Below are 17,811 nucleotides of genomic sequence, written 5' to 3'. Positions count from 1 at the left end.
AAACAGAGCCTCAAAACACCGCGAAGGTTTTCCATTTTCACTTGACAACTACTCGTGCGTCTGCAGAGATGAAGCCCGATTGTTTCCAGAAAGTGCCGTTTTCACCCATTTCCACAGAGTCGCAGCAGTTGTGTTTTCAAAGGCTCTTAGTAGCGTTGTGGTGTGAACGTTTCCTGAAGCAGAGCAGCTCAGATATAATGAGAGGAAAGATCAAGTGAGGTGCTTCTTTCTGGTCCACCACAGTGTCTGCGACCCTTCGCTGTGTGGTCTGTGTGGCAGCAGCAGCTCCCTGGGTTCCATGTGGTGAAGGTGAAGAAGCTGCCAGGGTGTCCAGCTGCATCAATTCATGTGGTTTCTTCCCTTCAGACGCTTTGATTTCACATCTGCTGGGGATAAACCAGCCTCCTGCGTGTTCACACTTTCAACAGATCACATTACAGAACCATACTTCCACTTTAAACACTCCCATGTTATTATGTGTCAGTGGGTTTTCTGGATTAGACATCCAGCAGAAGCAGGGTTCTGCGGTCAGCATGCACAATATTCGCCATGTGTGTTCATGCTCTGCAGATTCCAAACAGCAGCTTTAAATGTGAAAGAAAAGTGCAAAGGAGTCAAAAAATGAGGCGATAAGAAAATTGACAGAGTAACTAGTATCATGGCAAAATAAACCAAAAGAAATGAGATTCAGATGTGATGGAAAAGGAAAACCCTCTGGCTACTGCTGGTGGAGAGAAAAAGCACTGTTGTCTGGAAGATGTTTCAATTAACAAAACCTACTTAAAGTGCCTATGACACCAAAACAGTTTTGAAAAAGGCAATACAAAATAAAAGTATTTTTATTATAAAACGTTTTGTCATACTGCCGTCATCCGCAAGAGAAAACTACAAAAAAATAGTTAAATTAAGTCATGATTCTCAATCTCTGCCAATCAAGCTTTGAAAACCTCCTCCATCTTGCTGTGATGTCACAGCAGTACCAGTCTCCAGCAGTACCAGTCTCCAGCAGCACCGGACTCCAGCAGTACCAGTCTCCAGCAGTACCAGTCTCCAGCAGTACCAGTCTCCAGCAGTACCGGACTCCAGCAGTACCGGACTCCAGCAGTACCAGTCTCCAGCAGTACCAGTCTCCAGCAGTACCAGTCTCCAGCAGTACCGGACTCCAGCAGTACCGGACTCCAGCAGTACCAGTCTCCAGCAGTACCAGTCTCCAGCAGTACCAGTCTCCAGCAGTACCAGTCTCCAGCAGTACCGGACTCCAGCAGTACCAGTCTCCAGCAGTACCGGACTCCAGAAGTAACAGACTCAACACAGCAGTGGACGCACAGAAAAGTGAAGAAATATACTATGACATTTCAGTGTTCAGCAGTACCAGACACCAGCAGTACCGGACTCCAGCAGTACCACACACCAGCAGTACCGGACTCCAGCAGTACCAGCCTCCAGCAGTACCAGACACCAGCAGTACCGACTCCAGCAGTACCGGACACCAGCAGTACCGACACCAGCAGTACCGACTCCAGCAGTACCGGACTCCAGCAGTACCCGACACCAGCAGTACCGACACCAGCAGTACCCGACACCAGCAGTACCGGACTCCAGCAGTACCGACACCAGCAGTACCCGACACCAGCAGTACCGACACCAGCAGTACCCGACACCAGCAGTACCGGACTCCAGCAGTACCGGACTCCAGCAGTACCGACTCCAGCAGTACCGGACTCCAGCAGTACCGACACCAGCAGTACCGGACTCCAGCAGTACCGGACTCCAGCAGTACCGGACTCCAGCAGTACCGACTCCAGCAGTACCCGACACCAGCAGTACCGGACTCCAGCAGTATCAGACTCCAGCAGTACCACACACCAGCAGTATCAGACTCCAGCAGTATCGACTCCAGCAGTACCGACTCCAGCAGTACCGACTCCAGCAGTATCGGACTCCAGCAGTACCGGACTCCAGCAGTACCGGACTCCAGCAGTATCAGACTCCAGCAGTACCACACACCAGCAGTACCGGACTCCAGCAGTACCGGACTCCAGCAGTACCGGACTCCAGCAGTACCGACTCCAGCAGTACCCGACACCAGCAGTACCGGACTCCAGCAGTACCGGACTCCAGCAGTATCGGACTCCAGCAGTATCGGACTCCAGCAGTATCGACTCCAGCAGTATCGACTCCAGCAGTACCGACTCCAGCAGTACCGACTCCAGCAGTACCGACTCCAGCAGTACCGACTCCAGCAGTACCGGACTCCAGCAGTATCGGACTCCAGCAGTATCGGACTCCAGCAGTACCGGACTCCAGCAGTACCGACTCCAGCAGTACCCGACACCAGCAGTACCGGACTCCAGCAGTATCAGACTCCAGCAGTACCACACACCAGCAGTATCAGACTCCAGCAGTATCGACTCCAGCAGTACCGGACTCCAGCAGTACCGGACTCCAGCAGTATCGGACTCCAGCAGTATCGGACTCCAGCAGTATCGGACTCCAGCAGTACCGGACTCCAGCAGTATCGACTCCAGCAGTACCGACTCCAGCAGTACCGACTCCAGCAGTACCGGACTCCAGCAGTACCGGACTCCAGCAGTACCGGACTCCAGCAGTACCGACTCCAGCAGTATCGACTCCAGCAGTACGGACTCCAGCAGTACCGGACTCCAGCAGTACCGACTCCAGCAGTACCGGACTCCAGCAGTACCGGACTCCAGCAGTACCGACTCCAGCAGTATCGGACTCCAGCAGTATCGACTCCAGCAGTACCGACTCCAGCAGTATCGACTCCAGCAGTACCGGACTCCAGCAGTACCGGACTCCAGCAGTATCGGACTCCAGCAGTATCGGACTCCAGCAGTAACGGACTCCAGCAGTACCGGACTCCAGCAGTACCGGACTCCAGCAGTAACAGACTCCAGCAGTAACAGACTCCAGCAGTAACAGACTCCAGCAGTAACAGGCTCAACACAACAATGGACACACAGAAAAGTGAAGAAATCTACTGTTACATTTCAGTGTTCAGCAGTAGTTGACAGTGGAAGAAAGTGATGGAGGAATGATGAAGAAGAGTAAGAGAGAGTGATGGAAGAGTGATGGAGGACACACTAAAGAGTAAGAGAGGGTGATGGAGGAGTGATAGAGGTCAGACTAAAGAGTAAGAGAGTGATGGAGGACAGACTAAAGAGTAAGAGAGTGATGGAGGTCAGACTAAAGAGTAAGAGAGTGATGGAGGACAGACTAAAGAGTAAGAGAGTGATGGAGGACAGACTAAAGAAGAGTAAGAGAGTGATGGAGGACAGACTAAAGAAGAGTAAGAGAGTGATGGAGGACAGACTAAAGAAGAGTAAGAGAGTGATGGAGGACAGACTAAAGAAGAGTAAGAGAGTGATGGAGGTCAGACTAAAGAAGAGTAAGAGAGTGATGGAGGACAGACTAAAGAAGAGTAAGAGAGTGATGGAGGACAGACTAAAGAAGAGTAAGAGAGTGATGGAGGTCAGACTAAAGAAGAGTAAGAGAGTGATGGAGGACAGACTAAAGAAGAGTAAGAGAGTGATGGAGGTCAGACTAAAGAAGAGTAAGAGAGTGATGGAGGACAGACTAAAGAAGAGTAAGAGAGTGATGGAGGACAGACTAAAGAAGAGTAAGAGAGTGATGGAGGACAGACTAAAGAAGAGTAAGAGAGTGATGGAGGACAGACTAAAGAAGAGTAAGAGAGTGATGGAGGACAGACTAAAGAAGAGTAAGAGAGTGATGGAGGACAGACTAAAGAAGAGTAAGAGAGTGATGGAGGTCAGACGAACAGATTTGGGGGAATATTGACAATCAACAAGCAACTACAACACAGATGCCGACGATCTGAAGACGAGACGCCAGCAACATTCGTCAAGGAGACGTGATTGAGTCCATATCGGTTACCATGGAGATGACAGAATAAAGACTGTAGATCTGATTGTTCCTATCGTTGTTTGTTGTTGTAATTAAACCATACATACATGCTTAGAGAACAACAAGCTCTAAACATCAACAAAGGTAGAACACGGATATTGGATTTTTATAGGATTTTGTTACCACGGTGACTCAAATGTAAAACCACAAGTTCAGGAGAGTGTGTACTGGGAGTCGACACGATGGAGAAGCTTTGTTCATAATGTGCAGAACGTCTTGTTACTACGGCCGTGGTGCAGAGGTACAATCGCAGCGTTTCTGAACAGATGTTTCCCTGGAGACACAGTTGGATCGTTTCTGGAAAAAAATGCGTTTTCCCGTTTCCGCGGACTCTGTAACCCTTCGTTTCCATGGCGATGGAGTTGAAGCGGTTTCGAAAAGTTGCGTTTCCCTCCATTTCCATGGAGACGGAGTCTGAGAGAGTTTCAATTCAGGAGCCATTTTCAAAAAGCTGTGCTTTGAGTGGCTCTGAGCATTGTTTGGAAACGGAAACACAAAATGCATCGAAAGTTTTCTTGTTTTCTCTTGAAAACATTGCTGTCGTGTAAAAGATGATGTCTTTTAATCAATTTAACGACAGGATCTCACTTTGATCAAGTTTTTAATGAAAGTTTGCAGTTTATGTGGAGAATGTAGCAGGTTTTAGCTGATCAAACCGTGTTTTCACTTTACTGTATGTCCTCCCCCCTCCTCTAATTGCTACACAACGCCCCGCTAATGGACTCCCCCTCTCCTCCCCGTCTGCCTCCCGCACTCACTCTCTCTCTCTCTCTCTCTCTTCGTCTTCTTCTTCTTCTACTTTTTCCCCCTCTTCAGCAGCAGACTGCTGTCCCAGCTATCTCTGTTCTAGACTTGGTATGTTGTTCCTGTTAAGGACCCCCACCCCCAACATCACTTCCTGTTTTCTGTCTGCCCCGCCCACCTGCAGTCTGTAATCCTCCTCTCTGTCTCCCCCACGACGTGTCTTCATTTCCTGAAGGGGGTGTGGGGGTGTGTGGGGGGGGGGGGGGGGGTGCCTGCATGGCTCTACGCTTCACGGGGGAGGGGGGAGGGGCATGCATGAAGCCACCTGTGTGTCGTCAGCTGTGCCTCTTTATCTCCTGATGTGTCTCTTCAGCCAAATCGCACAAACACATGGGAACTTTTAACAAACTGCTTTTGCATCTTTATTATTATTAATTAAAAATAATGAAACAACCATTATTAAATGTTATGGAAATTATCAGCAAGTATAAAAAAAAATCCCTAAATTAATTTTCTCTTTTCTTTTTAACTATTGTTTTGTAAGTTGTTATAAAAAATAAATATACCAAATCAAATACTACTACTAATAATAATAATAATAATTTGTTTTAAATAATAGAACAAAAAGTGAAAACTTAACTAAAATAAATGTATTTGCTAAAATACAAAAAAAAACACCACATAACTAACATATATGATTGCACATATTACTAAACCCCTTAAAAATTTATTATTATTATACATATAAATGAATATGAATGGTAGTGAGTCGGGATACAAAAATGCATAAGAAATAAATATAGTTTTGCAGATTTATAGAATAAGGAATAGTTGTATAAATGTACATAAATGTAAAGCAAGGTTTTTAAAAAATAATGTTGCATATGAAGCACATATTTAAATACAACTTCATGTGGAAACGTCAGAAAATGTAAGAAAAAGAAATTCTTATTGGAATGAACCAAAACGTATTTCTACAAACTACAATAATAAATATTAACAAAACACTTCAAATTTTAAATAATATGAATATGAATGATGTAATACAAGCATAAATAGATATGTCCGAAAGTCTAATTAAAATAATTTTTAAAATAACATGTTAAAATATGAGCATAACAAAACATGCTTCATTATTTTTGTGTGTAAAGTTCAGACTGATGGTGTTGTGTTTTGGTTGAAATGACCTTTGGCCTCCATCCAGGCCTGTTTGTGTCCGTTTGTCCTCTGAGTGCATCACTTGATTCATGTATGCTTGATTTCTCCTCGCTGCCCCAACTAAATCAACTTCACCTCAAGTAGCCAGAAAAGGAGCTTCTCCTTTTTCTTTCTGCATGTCCAGCTGTGTGTGTGTGTGTGTGTGTGTGTGTGTGTGTGTGTGTGTGTGTGTGTGTGTGTGTGTGTGTGTGTGTGTGTGTGTGTGTGTGTGTGTGTGTGTGTGTGTGTGTGTGTGTGTGTGTGTGTGTGTGTGTGTGTGTGTGTGTGTGTGTGTGTGTGTGTGTGTGTGTGTGTGTGTGTGTGTGTGTGTGCGCAACAATGAGTTGAGACCAGATGTTCCAGTGTGTGTTTGTAACTTAGTGCCTGTGTGTGCGGATCACCGCCATGTTGACAGTTGCAGGACGAGGAACGGCGGCGTAAGCAGCAGCTGGAGGAGATCCGCCAGCGGGAGGCAGAGGAGCGCAGCAGGGAGGAGGAGCGACGGTGGAGGGAGGAGGAGCGAACCAAGCGGGAGGCGGAGGAGAAGGTCGGTTTGTTTCAGGTCCCACACGTTTTTATTCCACCGGGAGAAACTGAAGAGGACACAAGACGGCAAAAATCCTCCACTTATTGTTTTACTGTCATTGCATCAGATGCAGCACAGTCATTTCAAAACAAGAATTAAACACAAGCAAATAGAGGAAATGGTGGAAATTAAATAGGTTTTAACAGAAAGAAACCTGCAGATCCAGATGGAGAGCTTCTACAGTTCCAGAGTTTAGCGGACAGAAGCAACAAGCTAGCAAATGAATCGACTCAGCAAATGGCAAGTGAGGATCTAGTTCCAATGCCACTGAATAACACCAACATGTCTTTCATTTCTCAAGAACATTTGGTAAAAACTTAAAATCGACAAAAAAAATCCATATATTTATCAATTTGTACCTTCAAATTAAAAGCAGAAATCGATCCTCAGGTCTGCTTCTGGTCTCATCTGAAAGCGAAGGTTGAGACCTGCTTGAGTAGAAACTATGGTTGATCTTTTTCCAGATATTAACATTCTGAAACCATTTTATCTGCCAGCTTTTAGTAAATGAAATGTTGAATTACGTCCTTTCACGTGTTTCTTTCTGTTCAATACATTCAATGTAAACTGAATAATGTGATATCAAAAGTAATTCTTCACGCTAGAACTCTTACACATTTAATTTACTTGTATAAATACAAAGTAGATTTATTTCATTTTTAAGAGCTCAGCAAGAATCTCAGCAAGGAAGTCATAAATACATTTTATATCCTCTTTACATGATTTTACGTCTTTTGCCTGCTCTGCTGGGTACAATGTCCTTCATTTAGCTACGAGACATAAAATGTGCTCAAATGAGTTTATATCAGAGTTTTTATTTAAAGTGTTTTTAAAAAGTGGTTTGGTTGAGTCTTCATCCTCTCATTCAGTGTTTTGAAACCTTCACATTGTGTCGTGGTTCTTGATCAGACCCCCACCTGCTTAAATGTAGATTCTGTTTGACATGTTTATTATTGTTGTTGACGGGAATGTCCAGGAGCATGTCTTCATCCCGTGTCGTCCACCCTCTGTGACGTGTTGTCATGCTCTGTGCTCCCACCCACCTCCAGCATGGGTCTCCCATCATGTCAGCCTGGTCCTTGTTGTCGTTTGTCAGGGAGTTTCAGTTCGTTTTGAGGGAAGCACTTATAATTTCATGAAGCTTCGTCATTTTGATTTTAATTTTGTAGTCATGTCACCACTTCATCCACCATGTCGGACAGCGTATGAAGGGAATGCTGCCCACCCATGCACCCCAACATCACCCCCAACCCCATCCATGTGCTTTACGTTGATACACACACACACACACACACACAGACACACACACACACACACACCTGTCGTCAACCATTCATACTGTACCCCCCTCCCACCACCCCCCTCCACACGCTAATCCCTCCCAGTTTCTTTAGATTCCTGTCTGAACTGTCAGCAGCAGCTCACTCTGGCCCCGCCTACTCTGACAGACATGAAACGGACCCTGAAACAACTGGTCCAGGTCCAAAAGAATCCTCACCACCACATCCAAAAAGTCCCAGCAGCAGCGTAGACCCCTCCCTCAAAGACCCCCGCCCACAAAACCACAGAATATAAACAGAAGCTGCACAGAAACCCTCCAGCACACGTGGACACGTAGGTCGAGGGGGCTCAATTGGAGAGTCTTAGCGGTGAGATTGTGGCTGTTGGAAGTCATTTAAAGGTGAAGCTCTCTGATGGGTTAGTTCAGAATATTCTAAAGTGTTTTGCTAGGTTTGTGGAGTTACTGCTTTCCTCAAGGCCTGTCGACGCCACCTTTTCAAATGAAAATGTCCACTTACATGACAACGATGCTTGGAGTCACTGAAAGCAAAAGTTGTTACAAACGGCTCCCAAGGTGGAACTTTTCAAAAACTCCCCGTCTCCATGGAATTGGAGGAAAACAAAGCTTTTCCTAAATGCTCCGTCTCCATGGAAACAGAAACACAAGTTTTCGCTCTGTCTCCTTGGAAAGTGGAAAACACAACTTTGCTGAAGTTCTGCTTCATTGTTTGTTTATTGTTGTCCGCTGTATTTGTATGGTTTAATTGCGGAAACAACAGTGATCACCTGATCACCTGGCACGCTAGCTACATTATTGTCAATGTCGTTAGCATTATCTGACGTTTACATGTAAACGCACATCATTTTCAAAACCTTGCCGGTTTCACGTAAAACGTTTCTGAGGTGAAAAACAAAAGCAATGTTTTCACTTGAAACGCTGCCTCAGTTTTTAAAGGCGAAAATCTTTGGTCTAAGAAAAGAAAGCAGTTTAGAAATGTTGTTGTGGTCATAATGAATCTTTTAACGAGGTTTTTAGAAAGTTTGCCATTTATTCCTTCAGAGTTGTACATTTGGGAGGATTGTAACATGTAAGACCAACTGTTTGTGGTTAAAACAAAGTTTAGGGTTTAGTGGAGGAGTTGTTGGAGACGTTTGGCTCAGTTGTGAAAGTAGATTTGGATTTCAGGTGTTGGTCCGCAGACTGTTTGAGTGGAGGAAATAGTTTGAAATCAGTTTGGTTGATTCATGTCGGTCGGTCAAGTTGTAGTTTTGTGTTTTAGGTCAGTTCAGCCACGTTTGTAGATTTGGTGGGTTTCGCATTCGAGGCTTGGTGGTGTTGGTGGGAGCCAATGGAGCGCAGTGTGCTAACGGCTTGTCCCCCCCCAGAGGAGACAGGAGGAAGAGTACTACACTCGCCTGGAGGCGGAGCGGCGCCGGCAGCACGAGGAGGCGGAGCGAATGCTGCTGACGCCCGACGAGCCGGCCGGTCTGTATCGGCCCCCGCTGCCCCGGGACTACCAGCCCCCCGCCCCCCACAACCCTACTAACACCCCCCCGCCCCCCCCCGCAGAGAAACACCTCCTACCTCAAAACACAGGTTGCCTCCCCCGACGCGCTCTACACTGCCACGTTTGTGTCCTATGCGGGTGACGATGAGGACGAGGAGGAAGGCTTCGGCGGCGGCGGCCAGTCAGGTCAGGTGAAGCTGTCGGCGACTCGGAAGTCGTACGGCGACCTCCCGGCCGCCGCCTTGCCCAATCACAGCAGCTACAGCCGGCCTCAGCCACCGCTCACTGCGCGCAAGCCCCGCCCCCTTTCTGACGGCATCTTCCTGTCCAGCTCGTTCCAGCCACCACTCAACAACTCCAACAGTACAGGCCCCCCCCTCCCCACCAGGGGCTTTAAAGGTAGTGCCGCAGAGCGGGGAGGGGAGGAGCCGGGCTCGCCCCCCGCAGCCCCCCTCCCCCGCCCCCACCCCCTCCTTCAGGGTGTAGCTAGTGTGTGTCCTGTCCCTTCATCAGCTCCTCTCTTCTCCTCCTGTGTGTCACTTCATCATCTCTGATCTGAATTATTTTATAGAGAAAAACCAATACACCCCCCCACCCCGAGACAATCTGTTCTGTTGTTTGTAAATGTACACACACCTTCTCTTGTTGCCTCCTTCCCAGTAATTCCTCCCTTCAATCACCCCCCAATCAGCACGAGCCAAAAGAGAAAAAAGCAATCGATAATCCTGCCTCTGCTCTGAGAGCCAATCGTAGTACTGTTGGTGTTGTTGCTCGCCGCCTCCTGTGTGTCCTGGTTGGTTGCTGCTTGGGATGAGGGGAGGGGAGAGGGAAGGAGAGGAAGGTCCACCTCCTGTCCCTACCCCACCCCTCCACCCCCCTCCGTGGCCCTGCTTCGCGGTGTTGGCTTTAACGGGGGAAGGAGACACACCATCGATTTTGTCTTCTCGCCCAAATCGATTCAGAATCATCTCGGCAACACACACACACACACACACACACACACACACACACACACACACACACACACACACACACACACACACACACACACACACACACACACACACATACATAAACACACATAATACACACATAAATACACAGACATTTAAAAAGTGTGAAAGTTCAAATGACCCTAAAACACACTGACGTCTATTTGTAACTACATTTGAATGTGTGGTAAAGTCAAGATGTTAAGTTCATGAATTTCCTGTTTGATAACAAAAAAGCTCAATAACACTCTGCACGACTGTGTTGACAAAATGTATTTATTAAAATTAGTTTGACATGTTAAAAAAATTATTTCATAATGAGAAGTTTCCCTATAAGCCTCATGGAGGAAGTTTTCCATGTGTTAAAAGATGTTTAAGTTAATACACGCGTGTACACTTACTATTCACATATAGCCATATCCATAGCACTTTTTAAAGAAACTAAAGAAATACATGGCGATTAAGAATCTTAAGAGTATTCAACTATGAAAAACATAACGATGTGACGGAGAACTGCATAAAAAGGAGAATAAATAAAGTAAAAACCCTGAGATAAAGGTAGTCCAATAACTAAAATGGAAAGTTTTATGGAAAGCCAAGATTTAAAAAACATTAGTGTGTGAGCAGGTAGTTTGTTCCACAGCTTAATAGAGCAGGAGTCACATGTCAATCCTTTTCGGGCAGAGATTGAAGCTCAGGTGTAATCTGCAGCTGGATAACACATTTTTACTGAGAGCTGCACCCACCATTCCAATATCCCAGCCTCCTGTAAACACATTTACCAATCAATTTATCTCTGAATGTTCATTTTGACTGGTTAAACCAGCCAGAATGGTTAAAAGGATTAAAAACAACAACAAAAAAGTTAAAATGCTAAATATGCTAAAACATTTTAAACTTTTGGCATATTGGGCTAAAATGGTTAAATGAGTAACACAGCTGAAATTAATAGCTCTAGTAGTCTTGTTAAAGTAGATCAAAATGTTAAAATGACCTAGAAATTAAAAGAGCACAATGACCCACAAGATGCTAAAAGTGAAGTTAAGTTTGAACACTGCTGGTCACAACATCTTTTCTCTCTCACACACACACACACACACACACACACAGATCTCCCCACTAACTTTGCACCCCCACCCCCCACCCCCACCCTCCACCTCCCAAAGGAGTGAAATCTGCATGTCCCACGCCACCTGAATGCATCACGCGCCCTGGCTGCAGTAACAGGCTCCATGTCTATTGCTTTTTTTTCTTTTTCTACTGCCTGCGCTCTGAGCTCGCTCTGCTGTCTTTCTTTATTACCCCCCTCCCCCCATATCACCTTCCTCTTTTAATTTGCTTCCCTAACAAGTGTGTGTCTGAGTGTTTTCTGGCTCCCAGCCGTCCTGTGTGTGTGTGTGTGTGTGTGTGTGTGTGTGTGTGTGTGTGTGTGTGTGTGTGTGTGTGTGTGTGTGTGTGTGTGTGTGTGTGTGTGTGTGTGTGTGTGTGTGTGTGTGTGTGTGTGTGTGTGTGTGTGTGTGTGTGTGTGTGTGTGTGTGTGTGTGTGTGTGTGTGTGTGTGTGTGTGTGTGCGTGCGTGCGTGCGTGCGTGCGTGCGTGCGTGCGTGCGTGCGTGCGAGATGCTGTCCAATGCCGTAGCCTTACTAAACCAGCAGAGGGTTTTGCTGCAGGCTCCGGCATTCCTCCTCTAGCGGAGCGAGTCTCCTGAGCCTCCGGCTGCCCCGACGGAACAAAAGTATCTGAGTGTTTGCTGGCAGCTCGCAAAAGCTCCATTTGACTGAATGTGGCGCAAATCTGGGAATATTTTGCAGCGGTCATATTTAAAAAAGGGAAAGAAAATATAAATCATAGTTTATTTTCGTGAAAAGATTCACAAACTGGAGAACAAACACCACATTCTAACTACAGATGTTTATGATCTGGGGGGGAACTGGGAAAGATACAGTTGGGAAAGTCTTGTTTGCCAGTAAAGAGCTGGGAACTCCGAAAATTACCAGTTTGTAAAGTTGTATTTCCTAGTACAGAGCTGGTAACGCTGAAAGTTACCAGTTGAAAAAGTTGTATTTTCTACTATAGAGCTGGGAATTTAGCAAGTTACTGGTTGGGAATCTAATAATTCCCATTATAGAGCTTGGAAAGTCCTCCTTCCCAGTATAGAGCAGTAAACATGGACATTAATCGACCTAAAAGACAAGATAATTTGTAGAAGTCGTGTTTTTGAGTGAAACGGCTACATGAGCTCGGCTAATGAAGTCTGGCTACTTTAATAGATATAACTAGAAATGGTTGTCAAGGCAGCAAACAACATAACAAACATATGAATATTTAGTCATAGTAGCAGTTTTACGATTCTATATTCCAGTGATGCATTACACCACCTCATGGTCAAAAGTAGTACTGCAAGCTCGTGATGGTTCTTAAAATCAGATTTTCACATTGTGTGATAAAAATAAATGTTCGAGTAATTTAGACGATTATCGACTCACATTTTCTGGTTCGCTTTATTTTTTTATTTGTTTTTACTCAACAAAGTGACCTATTGTCCTTTCAAAAATTCAGTATGTAACATTTGTAGTCGTAACCATGTTGCAGCTCACAAGAAGGTCACTGTATATATAACAACTAATTCATTGAAGGAACAGCTTCTTAAAGTCTCTTTTTCCCATTCGAACTGGGAGCATTCCCCAGTTCCCCGGTGCTAAAAAATGTATCATAAATACAAGGGGGAAAAAAAAATTGTAATCTGAAGTATTTTCAGTTGCGTTGCGAAAAGTATAACTTTGGTCCATTTTGGCTGCAGGGAGGAATGTAAACCTGTCGCTCGCTCACTTTTTTCTTTGGGTTGAGTTCCACTTCAGCCCAGAGCTCCACCTCCAGTCCCCCTCAGCTCCCAGAGAGTGTTAAAAAAGCAAAAAGGAGCCACGAGCTGCCAGCTGGATGAATCCATGTGTTCAAACCACCTGATTGCTCCGATCATGCATCTGGGCTGCACTTCTGCTTCACTGAGACCATGTCCATACTGAAAACATAGCCAACCTTCGTCAATGATGAGAATTAGCTACACAACTCGTCTCAGATTATGTGATTAAATAAAATTATGGTAATGGCCTGAAATTAAAATTTTTAGTCACTTCGTTCTCATCAGTTGAAATCGTGTGAGGACTAAATTCTGTGTTTCATATTTATAATTTGAACTTTACTTCTTACTGCTGTAAAAGTAGAAGAAACTGGTATAAAATGAAAAGTGAAAGCCAAAGAAAGAACCTGGATTATGGGTATAGGGTAATGCTAACTTTTATTTAAGAGGTTCTAAAATCTAGACGTCAACGCTTCTCGAACGCTAAACGAATGACGAGAAGAAGTCACTGCAAATCAGCTAAGACTTGTACCGACAAGGGAAGCTAACTGCTAATGCTAATCATGGCTACTTTGGACAGATGCAAATTATCTTTGAGGACAAAAACTCTAACCTGGAGAGCAGAACATCAGGTGGTTTGGACAAGCATGATGAACTGAACAATGTCTCCTCTGGAGTCAAAGGTCGAGGTCACCTTCTCTTTATCATATTTGAAACAAATTGTACGGACGAACACGGTGAGAGGAAACTGTGTGGTTTGAACACCGATCTGGTCTTTCTTCTGTTGTATGAGCTGATACTAAATTGTAAGAAAAGTCTTGCCATATGCAGACAATGGTTCACTGGTTGGTAAAGGTTGGCTTGGCGGGCGGCGCAACACGAAAGCTTCTTGTGATTATTGTTGATCAAGTTGACCATGACTGTCTAGAACTGCACATTTCTGTAGAGGTTCGTCATCCCACTCTCTTCTGTTTTCAGAGACCCTCCTGTAAACGAGCTGCCAAAACAATGCGAAGTTTCACTTAAGCGTCATGAAAAACTAGCCTTTTAGGTTCATTGTGCATCTTGGTTTTCATAAACGACGGTGCAACACGTTAACTGCACAGCTTGATAGTGAGGTCATGTCCTCGGACGTTTGGTTACTGACTTCATCATGTTGTCACAACGCTCCGATCGACGATACGATGTATAAACGAGGCGACTGTCCAACCCCTTTTTTTTTTGCGTTTCTCCTCTGTTACACTCGATCAAGCTTGTTAGGCGTTCTCACTGCATTTTGGACAGTTGCAAAGTTTTCCTTGTTGGTCACACAATCGTTATAATGGCGGCTTCTGAATCCATCTTATTGCTACACAAGGTTTTGGACAACGATTAGTCATGATTGTTCAGTGTTAAGACCGTTGCGATTGACGTGGACCAAAGAGAACCATGATGAGAGACTCGTGGGGAAATCTGACACTGGTTGACATGGCGTCCAAAGATAACCTGCGAGCAATTTCAGGCGGTGTCAGAAATCTCTGGTGAAGGTGACTGTTGCTGCCACCTGTTGGTTACGTATATATGTCACGTGTTTTGTCGGAAAATTCAAGACCATAACAGGAAACCCTTACGTAAAATAATGCGAGATGCTAACAAGTTTGCAGTCTTTTGTTGATCTCTCTCTCTCTCGACCTTTTATTGTTGCACATTGACGCCACTCCGGTTCAGCTTCATTGTGCAGCCACACAGTGAACGTGGTGCTTCAGTATGGCCAGCCATCTGCCAATAAGACTGTTGGAATTACACAGTGAACATCTGAAATGGCGGCTGCCGCCACCTACACTCCACTTTGTAATGAAGCCTTTAGTGTGATGGTGACCTCGGCCTCCGACGCTCCTCCACAGACCTTTGGCCATTCAGCAGCTTCTGTTTCCTTTCCTTTCGATGTGGACGGCCGTCTGTCTCTCTGGCTCGCTGCTGCACTTTGGACAGATCTGGTTTGTTTGTGGCTAACGCTCTCTCTCTCGCTCTCTCTCACTCGCTTGCTCGCTATCTCGCTCTCTCTCTCTCTATGGCTGGTGTGTTGGAGGAGCTGCTGGGCGCTGGACACCCAGCAGCTCCTGCCTCTGATGGTTTCTGTCATCACAACATGTCTTTAAGAGAAGATGTTGACTCATGTTTTATTGAACCCGACAGGATTTAACTCGTACACTGGAAACTCGTCAGGAGTTGTAGGATCAGGGGAAGTCTACAAAGATCCACGAGACAAATGGACGAAGAGGTGAGAAACTTCAGTCTGGGGAACAACCTGTTGGACGCTGAGGCCACTCTTTCAAGTGAAAACGCAATTCAGAAAAGTTTAACGTTTACACGGCAACAGCAGAAAAACTGAAATCAGTGTAGTGAGCATGTCAGGCCATGAGGTGGCGCTGTTTGTTTTTGTAATGAAGCCAAACACGTGCAACAGAAAAGAATACGCTCTAAACATCAACACGTGCAGAACAACGATCTACTATGACACGCGCTGAGACCACATTTCAGAAAAGTTGTGTTTTTACAGTCGGACATTTTCAAAAAGTTGTTTTGTCTGAATGTTTTCATGGAAACTGACGCTTAAACCACGATGTAAGCTCTGCGTTTTCACTTGATGCCATTGGCGTGTTGTTCTGTCACTATGTCTGTTAAGTTAGTTTTTTTGAAGACAAAGGCAAAAGAAATGAATATATAGAATTAATACTAATGAAGTTTTAACTTTATTTTTTCTTAACGTGACTAATCGGCACTCACAGTATGTTTCATTTGTGTCTTGTCTGTGTGTGTGTGTGTGTGTGTGTGTGTGTGTGTGTGTGTGTGTGTGTGTGTGTGTGTGTGTGTGTGTGTGTGTGTGTGTGTGTGTGTGTGTGTGTGTGTGTGTGTGTGTGTGTGTGTGTGTGTGTGTGTGTGTGTGTGTGTGTGCAGTCAGGAGCAGGAGAACTCGATCCCCAGCGGCGCTCCAGAGAATCTGACCTTCAAGGAGCGCCAGCGCCTCTTCTCTCAGGGGAAGGAAGTTTCCAACAAGGTCAAAGCTTCACGTAAACTCATGGAGCTGGAGAACGAGCTCAACACCAAGTAGTCACTCACAACCTGACCGGGCTCAGCCCCCACCTCCTCCTGCCCCCCCCAGCCGCACCGTGTAGCGTTCAGGTGCTACTGGGAAACTTTGTTTTAATTGGTGGATAACTGGAGCGTTGTTAGATTTCTAATGATGAAGCACTGTAAATAAGTTTTAATTCTATCTAGAGAGAATTTCAGAATCACTACGAGAAAAAAAAGGGTGTTTTCTATATTTTTATTTCAACTCATTGGCTTCCTGATACACAAACAGTTTTATGGTGTTATTGTATTTTTTTCTCTTTTAATTCCTGTGAGAACACGGAGCTCCAGACCAATTCTTTAACTTTTTCTTATTATTATTTTAGTTTTGTTTTTTTAAGGAAACACTGTTCTTTCATTCCGTAGCGAGAACTCGTGCCCCCCCCCCCCCCCCCCCCCCCTTTTTTTTTTTTTTTGCTTTCTGTGATGAGCTAGTAAAGCTGACAGTTCTCCGGTGGGGGATCTTTAAGTGCACAACACGACTGTAAATAAACCACAACTATTTTACTACTGTAGAACCCTGCCGGGTAACTAAACCTTTTGTTTCTGGGTGACTGAAACAAACACCCCCCCAACCCAGACCTTCCCCTCCCCGGAGTACCTCCTCGCCTCTGTGGCTTTTTTTTTTTTAACCCCCTTCTTCGATTTCAGGTAACTTTAATCTTTTAATTGCAGTTTTCTCTTTATTTTTGCCGAGTTGTGTGAGATTAATTTGACTGTTCGCCCAGAGAAGCAACGCGTCATCTCCCAATGTGATTCACCAGAATATCTTTAATAAAAACATTTTTTTTTTTTTTATAAAGCAAAAAAAAAAGGAGATTATGATGACTCCTTCAGTGCTTGTTTGCTTTACAGATATTTATTTGAAGACCTTGTGGGAGAAAACTTGCACAAACCTTGTTTTTATTTGAGTATAAACTGTCTACGAGCTGTTTGTAGATCACACACAGGGCCTCTTCTTCTCTGCTGGGCTGGTGTAGAAAACAAGTGCACCTCTGGTTCTCGCTCCATCCGTGTGTGTGTGGATTCCTTTTTAATTTCCCTCTGCTTTAATAAAAACAACAAAAAAAAGACACAGAACTGTTAAAACTGACTTGTTTAAAAGAAAATCAACACACTAACTCCCCCCACCCCCCCCCCCCCAACATTACAACAAACTCCTTTCTAGGTTTCAAAATGAACTGAATCATTTAAATGGTTTCATGTTTAGCCTTTTGTAAATCATTAATAAATACAGATTTTTCAACACTGGTCTGGAAAGTGTTTTTTTTCTTTCATTTCCCCTTGTTTACAATCTTTGGATTGAATTGCTGTAATAAAACCAGAAGTTAGGGACACACCGACACTACTTCTTTAAAGGGGACATATCATGCAAAATTGACTTTATAAAGGTTTTCCTACAGTAATAATCGTCCCAATGATTGAAATGTCACTCCACAAGTGAAGAAAGTCGGTCGTCTCGTTTGGCTCATTTCATTTTATTTTTTTTAAGGCGTCATATCACACAACTTTTCAACACTTTCACATGGTTCTTATCTTTTTTCAAAAACATTGTATCCAAAGTTGTTTTGCCCCAAATCCAACTTGTCCT

General features: G+C 44.7%; 1 protein-coding gene across 1 annotated transcript in view; it reads left to right on the top strand.

Moving 5' to 3' along the window:
* LOC308143354 (afadin-like) overlaps positions 1 to 17,468 on the top strand; it is an 88,426-nt gene extending 70,958 nt beyond the window's left edge. Inside the window, 5 exon segments of the mRNA XM_080514104.1 lie at positions 6,302 to 6,433; positions 9,140 to 9,310; positions 9,312 to 9,447; positions 15,285 to 15,369; positions 16,047 to 17,468. Of these exon segments, the coding sequence (XP_080370230.1) occupies positions 6,302 to 6,433; positions 9,140 to 9,310; positions 9,312 to 9,447; positions 15,285 to 15,369; positions 16,047 to 16,200 (678 nt within the window). The 3' untranslated portion in view covers positions 16,201 to 17,468.
* The last annotated feature ends 343 nt before the right edge of the window (positions 17,469 to 17,811 follow it).

Source organism: Blennius ocellaris, assembly GCF_963422515.1.
Source record: "Blennius ocellaris genome assembly, chromosome: 18".
Lineage (NCBI taxonomy): Eukaryota > Metazoa > Chordata > Actinopteri > Blenniiformes > Blenniidae > Blennius > Blennius ocellaris.
The sequence above is the reverse complement of the archived record's forward strand: the minus strand, read 5'-3'. Positions and strand labels throughout refer to the sequence as shown.